The sequence below is a fragment of the Coregonus clupeaformis genome, chromosome 27 (assembly GCF_020615455.1).
Source record: "Coregonus clupeaformis isolate EN_2021a chromosome 27, ASM2061545v1, whole genome shotgun sequence".
Classification (NCBI taxonomy): domain Eukaryota; kingdom Metazoa; phylum Chordata; class Actinopteri; order Salmoniformes; family Salmonidae; genus Coregonus; species Coregonus clupeaformis.
The window spans coordinates 44,661,286-44,671,481 of record NC_059218.1 but is presented as its reverse complement, the minus strand read 5'-3'; the positions used below and the strand labels follow the sequence as shown (position 1 = coordinate 44,671,481).

The window sequence follows — 10,196 nt, the reverse complement described above, 5'->3', positions numbered from 1 at the left end:
GTATTGCTAACCAAGCCGCTAGCTAGCACTTACCTGGCCAGTATTGTTAACCAACCCGCTAGCTAGCACTTACCTGGCCAGTATTGCTAACCAAACCGCTAGCTAGCACTTACCTGGCCAGTATTGCTAACCAACCCGCTCAAACGGTCGGTGCCTTGTTGACTGTGTGTAGACTAGGTTTGACCCGGGCCGTGTGTGTGCAGGGTTTGAATGGTCGCTGTATGGAGGTAACGGTGTGGGGCTAAGGACAGCTACGTCTGCAGCTGACCATCACTCACCCAGCTACCGGTGGCAGACCACAATGGTAAGCATCCCTCCCGCCAACCCTCTATCCACCTATCCCTCTATCCCTCTGTCTATCCGTCCATGCATCCCTTTATCCGACTATCTACCACTCTATCTATCCCTCTATCCTTCTATCTATCTGTCTATCCATCCCTCTATCAGCCATCTACCCATCCATCTATCCATTCATCTCTGATCTCTCTGTGTGCGGATAGGGTGGATCTTGCCCACCCTATATCTGTGTGCATGTGTTGACTGTTCTGTTTCCATTGTGAAGTGTGTGACCACGGGCAAATTACAGTAGTAGGAAAGACATTATAAAGCTGTTTTGATCAGTAGTATAAATAATTTCTCCATTGCCCAATAAAGCCTAGTGACAAAGACTACAGTAATGGATGCCAAATGTTCTTTTTGCAGCAACAAGTTTTGGAATATGCATTGGATAGGGCTGAGGTAAGACTTTTTATATTTCTTCTACACGAACAAGGTGATTCAAGTGTGTGTGTCTGTTTGTCTATGTGTGTATGCTTGTGTGTGTGTGTGTATCTGTAGGTGTTCATGCATATAGCTCTGACGTTGATGTATTTCCTCTTCTTCAGTACATTGTTGAAAGTGCTCGTCAACGGCCAGCCAAGAGGAGAGCCTCATCCGGAGGGAGGAAGAGTTTATACCAGAAACTATACGAGCTCTACATCGAAGAGTGTGAGAAGGAACCAGAGCTCAAGGTAACCAATAGAAGTCTGAGTAGGTTGTATAGAAAGCATTTGACATACCTAATCATTGGACCCATTGACCTGTAGCTTATGTTCATTAGGGCACACCGTAGCAAAATGTTTTGTAACAGAAAACGAAAGCCAGGGTTCTTATTGGACAAGTTCACTTCAGAAGCAGCGTAGGAATGTGAATTAATCATTATTGATAAGCTCGTACGATTGATTGTTTATTGATTTCTTGTTATGTGTAGAAGCTGCGTAGGAATGTGAACCTGCTGGAGAAGCTGATGTGTCAGGAGTCAGTGTCGTGTCTGGTTGTCAACCTCTACCCCGGCAACCAGGGATACTCCCTCATGCTCCGCGGCAAGAATGGATCTGGTGAGAGACCGCTGTCAATCAATCACTTTTATCTATCACCCTATCGATTTAATCAGTCTTATCAATTTATCAAACATTCACAATTAAGATATTTGTCATGCAACATTTAGTAAAGATACTCGGCTTAAAAACCCCAAGAGGTCCAAGGTAAACGCTGTCCTGCATATATCACTGCTATGTAGCTAGTATTGTAGTACTGTATCTAGTATGGTTCTGTTAGTCTAGTGGACCGTTTTCTACAGAGCTGTAGTAGTAAGTGTTTATTTTCTACAGAACTGTAGTAGTAAGTGTTTATTTTCTACAGAACTGTAGTAGTAAGTGTTTATTTTCTACAGAGCTGTAGTAGTAAGTGTTTATTTTCTACAGAACTGTAGTAGTAAGTGTTTATTTTCTACAGAGCTGTAGTGGTAAGTGTTTATTTTCTACAGAACTGTAGTAGTAAGTGTTTATTTTCTACAGAACTGTAGTAGTAAGTGTTTATTTTCTACAGAACTGTAGTAGTAACAATATGGCTTTGTTTGATAGACTATTCAACTGCGTAATGATGACAATGCCTCTTTCTCTCTCCCCCCTCTCTCTGTAGACTCTGAGACGATCCGTCTGCCGTATGAGGAAGGACAGCTGTTGGAGTACCTGGATGCTGAGGAGCTTCCTCCTATCCTGGTGGATCTCTTGGAGAAGTCCCAGGTGTGTGTGTGTTTGTGTGTTCCCTCTGTCTCTCTGCCTCCTTGTCCCTCTCTTTCTCCTTGTCCCTCTCTTTCTCCTTGTCCCTCTCGGCCTCCTTGTCCCTCTCTGCCTCCTTGTCCCTCTCTTTCTCCTTGTCCCTCTCTGCCTCCTTGTCCCTCTCTGCCTCCTTGTCCCTCTCTTTCTCCTTGTCCCTCTCTTTCTCCTTGTCCCTCTCTGCCTCCTTGTCCCTCTCTGCCTCCTTGTCCCTCTCTTCCTCCTTGTCCCTCTCTTTCTCCTTGTCCCTCTCTTTCTCCTTGTCCCTCTCTGCCTCCTTGTCCCTCTCTGACTCCTTGTCCCTCTCTGACTCCTTGTCCCTCTCTGCCTCCTTGTCCCTCTCTGCCTCCTTGTCCCTCTCTGACTCCTTGTCCCTCTCTTTCTCCTTGTCCCTCTCTGACTCCCTGTCTCTCTGCCTCCTTGTCCCTCTCTAACTCCCTGTCTCCTTGTCCCTCTCTAACTCCCTGTCTCTCTGTCTCCTTGTCCAGGTGAACATCTTCCACTGTGGCTGTGTGGTAGCAGAGGTCAGAGACTACAGACAGTCTGGCAACACTAAGATGCCCTCCTTCCAGAGCAGACACGTCCTGCTACGGCCCACCATGCAGGTAGGAACTAGCACTGCTTTCTAGAGGAGATGGCTGCCGCTTTACAGCTCTCTAACCAATTGTACTATTATGTGTGTTTTTTCGCCTTTATTTGTAATTTATTCTGTTCATAATGTTTCTGCCACCGTCTCTTATAACCAAAAAGAGCTTCTGGATATCAGGACAGCATTTACTCACCTCGTACTGGACGAAGATTTTTTCTTCAACTGGTCGGACGCGAAGGATATTCTACAGACACCCGACAAGGCCCAAATCCCAGTCATTCGCATGAGAAAGAGACAGAGATATCGTGGACGTAGGTCGGGGTGCCTTGTAAGGATCCGACGGCGAGCGAGTAAACTGCCTCTTCCATCAATCCTATTAGCCAACGTTCAATCATTTGAAAATAAATTGGACGACCTAAGATTACGGTTATCCTACCAACGGGACATTAAAAACTGTAATATCTTATGTTTCACCAAGTCGTGCTGAACAACGACATGGATAACATACAGCTGGCGGGATATACGCTACATCGGCAGGATAGAATGGCTGACTCCGGTAAGACAAGGGGAGGCGGTCTGTGTATATTTGTAAACAACAGCTGGTGCATGAAATCTAATACTAAGGAAGTCTCGATGTTTTGCTCGCCTGAGGTAGTGTATCTCATGATAAGCTGTAGACCACACTATTTACCAAGAGAGTTTTCATCTATATTTTTTGTAGCTGTCTATTTATCACCACAAACCGATGCTGGCACTAAGATTGCACTCAATGAGCTGAATAAGGCCATAAGTGAACAGGAAACGCTCATCCAGAGGCAGCGCTCCTAGTGGCCGGGTACTTTAATGCAGGGAAACTTAAATCCGTTCTACCTAATTTCTACCAGCATGTTAAATGTGCAACCAGAGGAAAAACAATTCTAGACCAGCTTTACTCCACACACAGAGACGCGTACAAAGCTCTCCCTCGCCCTCCATTTGGCAAATCTGACCATAACTCTATCCTCCTGATTCCTGCTTATAATCAAAAACTAAAGCAGGAAGCACCCGTGACTCGGTTAATAAGGAAGTGGTGAGATGAAGCAGATGCTAAGCTACAGGACTGTTTTGCTAGCACAGACTGGAACATGTTCCGGGATTCTTCAGATAGCATTGAGGAGTACACCACATCAGTCACTGGCTTCATCAATAAGTGCATCGATGATGTCATCCCCACAGTGACCGTACGTACATACCCCAACCAGAAGCCATGGATTACAGGCAACATCCGCACTGAGCTAAAGGGTAGAGCTGCCGCTTTCAAGGAGCGGGACTCTTAACCCGGACGCTTATAAGAAATCCCGCTATGCCCTCTGACGAACCATCAAACAGGCAAAGAGTCAATACAGGACTAAAATTGAATCGTACTACACCGGCTCTGACGCTCATCGGATGTGGCAGGGCTTGCAAACTATTACAGACTACAAAGGGAAGCACAGCCGCGAGCTGCCAAGTGACACAAGCCTACCAGACAAGCTAAATCACTTCTATGCTCGCTTCGAGGCAAGCAACACTGAAGCATGCATGAGAGCATCAGCTGTTCCGGATGACTGTGTGATCACGCTCTCCGTAGCCGATGTGAGTAAGACTTTAAAGCAGGTCAACATTCACAAGGCCGCAGGGCCAGACAGATTACCAGGGCGTGTACTCCGAGCATGCACTGACCAACTGGCAAGTGTCTTCACTGACATTTTCAACATGTCCCTGACTGAGTCTGTAATACCAACAAGTTTCAAGCAGACCACCATATTCCCTGTGCCCAAGAACACTAAGATAACCTGCCTAAATGACTACTGACCCGTAGCACTCACGTCTGTAGCCATGAAGTGCTTTGAAAGGCTGGTCATGGCTCACATCAACACCATTATCCCAGAAACCCTAGACCCACTCCAATTTGCATACCGCCCCAACAGATCCACAGATGATGTAATCTCTATTGCACGCCACACTGCCCTTTCCCACCTGGACAAGAGGAACACCTATGTGAGAATGCTATTCATTGACTATAGCTCAGCGTTCAACACCATAGTGCCCTCAAAGCTCATCACTATGCTAAGGACCCTGGGACTAAACACCTCCATCTGAAACTGGATCCTGGACTTCCTGATGGGCCGCCCCCAGGTGGTAAGGGTAGGTAACAACACATCCGCCACGCTGATCCTCAACACGGGGCCCCTCAGGGGTGCGTGCTCAGTCCCCTCCTGTACTCCCTGTTCACCCATGACTGCATGGTCAGGCACGACTCCAACACCATCATTATGTTTTCCGACGACACAACAGTGGTGGGCCTGATCACCAACAACGATGAGACAGCCTATAGGGAGGAGGTCAGAGACCTGGCCGTGTGGTGCCAGGACAACAACCTCTCCCAGAGGGTAGTGCGTACGGCCCAGTATATCACTGGTGCCAAGCTTCCTGCCATCCAGGACCTCTATACCAGGCGGTTTCAGAGGAAGGCCCTAAAAATTCTCCAGTCACCCTAGTCATAGACTGTTCTCTCTGCTACCGAACGGCAAGCGGTACCGGAGCGCCAAGTCTAGGTCCAAAAGGCTTCTCAACAGCTTCTACCCCCAAGCCATAAGACTCCTGTACAGCTAATCATGGCTACCCGGACTATTTGCATTGTCCCCCCCACCCCCTCCTCTTTTACGCTGCTGCTACTCTGTTTATTATCTATGCATAGTCACTTTAACTCTACTCTGCACCGGTACCCCCCTGTATATAGCCTCCCTACTGTTATTTTATTTTACTGCTGCTCTTTAATTATTTGCTTATTTTTTATTATTTTTAGTTATCTATTTTTTACTTAACACATATTTGTCTTAAAACTGTATTGTTGGTTAAGGGCTTGTAAGTAAGCATTTCACTGTAAGGTGTACACCTGTTGTATTCAGCGCATGTGACAAATACAATTAGATTTTATTTGAGAACCATACAAATAGATAGAGCAGACACCATGCAGGTAGGAACTAGCACTGCTTTCTAGAACCATAGAAATACAAGAGATAGAGCAGTTGGTTTCTATGTTAGAGTGGACAAAAGTGGTGGTGATATGCTATCAGAATGACGTGCAGACATTTTATTTCAAAATAGCCTTCGATCGTTACGTATTGGAACGTTGATACTAAATTCTGACCTTTGACCTCCCCAGACACTGATCTGTGACGTCCATGCCATGACCAGTGACCACCACAAATGGACTCAGGTGAGTTACCAATGAAACCTGAACACACCAACAAGAAGTATAGAATACTGTTCTCTTTTCTCCTGTCCTCCTTTCTCCTTCCCTTCTTGCATTCTCCTCCTTTATCACCTCCTGCCTCTACCCTCTTCATTTATCCCCTTCTCTCTCCCTCCTCTCCTCTGTTCTCCCCCCTCCAGGATGACAAGTTCCAGTTGGAGAGCCAGTTACTGCTGGCCACAGCTGATCCTCTGTGTCTGGATCCATCTGTCTCTGTCACCTGTACAGCCAACCGCCTGCTCTACAACAAGCAGAAGATGAACACTCACTCTATGAAACGGTACACACAGAGAGACACACACACACACACGCATGCTCGCAGAGACGCAGACACACACACAGAGACCTACAAACACACAGACACGCACACACGCAGAGACGCAGGCACACACACACACACAACACACACTCACATACACAGTCACCTGCAAACACACACACACACACACACACATGACATACACAGTCACCTGCAAACACACACACATCGACACACACACACACACACTGACATACACAGTCACCTGCAAACACACACACACACACATCGACACACACAGTCACCTGCAAACACACACACATCGACACACACACACCTGACATACACAGTCACCTGCAAACACACACACACACACACACACACTGACATACACAGTCACCTGCAAACACACACACACACACACACACACACACACACACACACACACACACACTATTCTGCTTCCCTGATCTCCAGCTGTTCTACCAGAGCCACACTAACCTGTTTCTCCTCTCTCCGTAGTTGTTTTAAACGTCACTCTCGGGCGGCGTTGAACCGTCAGCAGGAGCTGTCTTACCTGCCCGTGCCCCCCCAGCTGCGTCTCTATGACTACCTGCAGAGGAGGAAGGAGAGGAAGCCTGCCCCCTCGATAGATCTTAAGATCTCCAAGGCCGGAAACGTGAGATCACCTTACTCTCTGCATACTAACACCTCTAGATAGACCATGCTAACACCTCCAGATAGACCATGCTAACACCTCTAGGTAGACCATGCTAACACCTCTAGGTAGACCATGCTAACATGCTAACACCTCTAGATAGACCATGCTAACACCTCTAGATAGACCATGCTAACACCTCTAGATAGAACATGCTAACACCTCTAGATAGACCATGCTAACACCTCTAGATAGACCATGCTAACACCTCCTAGATAGACCATGCTAACACCTCTAGCTAGACCATGCTAACACCTCTAGGTAGACCATGCTAACACCTCTAGATAGACCATGCTAACACCTCTAGATAGACCATGCTAACACCTCTAGATAGACCATGCTAACACCTCTAGATAGACCATGCTAACACCTCTAGATAGACCATGCTAACACCTCTAGATAGACCATGCTAACACCTCTAGATAGACCATGCTAACACCTCCTAGATAGACCATGCTAACACCTCTAGATAGACCATGCTAACACCTCCTAGATAGACCATGCTAACACCTCCTAGATAGACCATGCTAACACCTCCTAGATAGACCATGCTAACACCTCTAGATAGACCATGCTAACACCTCTAGATAGACCATGCTAACACCTCTAGATAGACCATGCTAACACCTCTAGATAGACCATGCTAACACCTCTAGATAGACCATGCTAACACCTCTAGATAGGCCATGCTAACACCTCTAGATAGACCATGCTAACACCTTTAGATAGACCATGCTAACACCTCCTAGATAGACCATGCTAACACCTCCTAGATAGACCATGCTAACACCTCCTAGATAGACCATGCTAACACCTTTAGATAGACCATGCTAACACCTCTAGAGAGACCATGCTAACACACATTTGTTCAGACTGATCTCTGTCCACTCTTCTCTCCCTTCCTCAGTGTGTGGACATGTGGAAGCAGAGCATCTGCCAGCTCACTGTCCCCAAGGAGATTGATGTAAGTCACTCTCTCTCTCCTTCTCAAACACCCCTTACCTGTCTGTCATGAAGCGGCCGTTGTCAGTCAGTGACTGGTACTCTGAGATATGGACCAGGGTTTGGACTCAATGCCAATTGAAGTCAGTCAATTCAGGAAGTGATTTGAATTTAAAATCCCCAAATGGAAAAACTTTTGACATAAATACCTTCTTCTTTTTCAGTTTTATTGAGAAGTCATAGAAAATAGATTCCCTTTTTTTAAATTATTGAATTGGAATTTCAGTTTACTTATTGAATGGACTGACTTCAATTGGAATTTCGACCAACCCTGATATGGATAGTTTAGTCTTCAGACACAGACTCTCTGTATTTCCAGGTGGATAAATATGCTGTGGTGGAGAGGTCAGTGAAGCTGGAGGAATCTCAGCCCACTGTCTGGCCTGCAGAGGTAAGACTTGTAGCTTCCTGGTGTCACACTCTTTATCTTCCCCTGTTACAGAGCCACTAACTAACTAAACACTGACGTCATCTCAAAGCTCACAGCAAGCTGCTAGAAATACCCTTTTAGCACAGAAGATCTGTGCATTTCCTGCCAGCTTAGATCAAAATTTGTCCCAGAGGACCAAGGTTTCTCTTCTCACTTCCTGGTGTCTCACCCTATCAGGAAGTGATAGATTACTATATGTTTGAGTGTGAGGTGGGGGGGCCAGGCCCAGAGGACCAAGGTGTCTCTTTTAACTTCCTGGTGTCACACCTGTTCTCTTCCCCATAACAGGAAGTGATAGATGACTATACGTTTGAGTGTGAGGTTGGGGGCAAAGCCCAGAGGACCAAAGTGTCCATCTTCCAGTCGGTGGGAGACCCTCTGGTCTACGGAAAGATCTACTGCGCCAAAGAACCCAAAACTGAGGAGGACAGCAGCGATCTACACCTCATACACCCATCGTAAGGACAGTGGGAGCGGGGTGGGGGGGTGCAACGCGGCAGAGGACAGTATAATGGAACGTTCTAGAAACAGAATTATTTTGACTTGGATTCCTCTTCTCTTTTCCCACCAGTTTCCTAATAGGATCGAAGATAGATGCTGATCGGTAAGTGGACTAACTGGGACTGTGTGCTTGTCCTTTCTGAACATATGTTCTGTGTTGTAGGGTGTTGACTGTGTTGTAGGGTGTTGACTGTGTTGTAGGGTGTTACTGTGTTGATTTTATTAGGATCCCAATTAGCTGACGCCATGGAAACAGCTAGTCTTCCTGGGGTCCGACACAGAACTAAAAATAAATTACAGACAAAATACTTTACAGTTTACATTGAAAGACAGTGGTAGACATTACAAACATTTAATAATGACACATTACAGACAGTTAAAATACCTAAAAGGTAACACATTTAACATTCAATATGCACTTATTCAATAAGTTATTGGGATCAGTATCTGTCCAGTCATATTGTTGACTGTGTTGTAGGGTGTTGACTGTGTTGTAGGGTGTTGACTGTGTTGTAGGGTGTTGACTGTGTTGTAGGTTGTTGACTGTGTTGTAGGGTTGTTGACTGTGCTGTAGGTTGTTGACTGTGCTGTAGGTTGTTGACTGTGTTGTAGGGTGTTGACTGTGTTGTAGGGTGTTGACAAAACGTATTGCTTTTCCTAGGTTCCTGTCTCAGTATAAAGGTGTGTATGAGTCGGACGTGAAGTGCCAGGTGAAGATGTCTCATAACTCGGGATTCGTGGGACAGAACCAGCTCTCACCCAACAGACAGACAGAGGTACACACACTATAACACACACACACTACAGAACCAGCTCTCACCCAACAGACAGACAGAGATACACACACACTAAGACCACTCACCCAACAGACAGACAGAGATACACACACCATAACACACACACACACTACAGAACCAGCTCTCACCCAACAGACAGACAGAGATACACACACTATAACACACACACACACACACACTACAGAACCAGCTCTCACCCAACAGACAGACAGAGATACACACACCATAACACACACACACTACAGAACCAGCTCTCACCCAACAGACAGACAGAGCTTGTTGTTGTTGTTGTTGTTGACCTCATGCCCGTTATGTGTCCCCAGGCGGATGGTCTATCAGCCCTGGTTCAGTCGTCAGGCGTGTTGGGGAAGGGGGTGAAGCACCGGCCTCCCCCCATCAAACTACCCTCCGGGTCGGGCAGCAGCTCCTCAGGTAACCCCCCCTCTCTAACCAGCCTGGAGGTCTGGGGCTGCATCTCATTCCAGAAAATTGTGGTTCTTTAGTTGTTCACTCCCCATCGCACATCT

General features: G+C 46.4%; 1 protein-coding gene across 3 annotated transcripts in view; it reads left to right on the top strand.

Annotated features, from left to right (window-relative positions):
* Nucleotides 1-206: 206 nt before the first annotated feature.
* The window catches only part of supt20 (SPT20 homolog, SAGA complex component), a 38,581-nt gene continuing 28,591 nt past the window's right edge, over nucleotides 207-10,196 (top strand). For all 3 annotated transcript variants that reach the window (XM_045208239.1, XM_045208240.1, XM_045208238.1), the window contains exons 1-15: nucleotides 207-304; nucleotides 703-738; nucleotides 885-1,010; nucleotides 1,250-1,376; nucleotides 1,960-2,063; nucleotides 2,585-2,701; nucleotides 5,873-5,926; nucleotides 6,103-6,242; nucleotides 6,744-6,900; nucleotides 7,847-7,903; nucleotides 8,261-8,332; nucleotides 8,660-8,829; nucleotides 8,943-8,975; nucleotides 9,534-9,648; nucleotides 9,993-10,101. In XM_045208239.1, coding sequence (XP_045064174.1) covers nucleotides 302-304; nucleotides 703-738; nucleotides 885-1,010; nucleotides 1,250-1,376; nucleotides 1,960-2,063; nucleotides 2,585-2,701; nucleotides 5,873-5,926; nucleotides 6,103-6,242; nucleotides 6,744-6,900; nucleotides 7,847-7,903; nucleotides 8,261-8,332; nucleotides 8,660-8,829; nucleotides 8,943-8,975; nucleotides 9,534-9,648; nucleotides 9,993-10,101 — 1,420 coding nt within the window. In that variant the 5' untranslated portion in view covers nucleotides 207-301. The remainder of the gene's footprint in view (nucleotides 305-702; nucleotides 739-884; nucleotides 1,011-1,249; nucleotides 1,377-1,959; nucleotides 2,064-2,584; nucleotides 2,702-5,872; nucleotides 5,927-6,102; nucleotides 6,243-6,743; nucleotides 6,901-7,846; nucleotides 7,904-8,260; nucleotides 8,333-8,659; nucleotides 8,830-8,942; nucleotides 8,976-9,533; nucleotides 9,649-9,992; nucleotides 10,102-10,196) is intronic.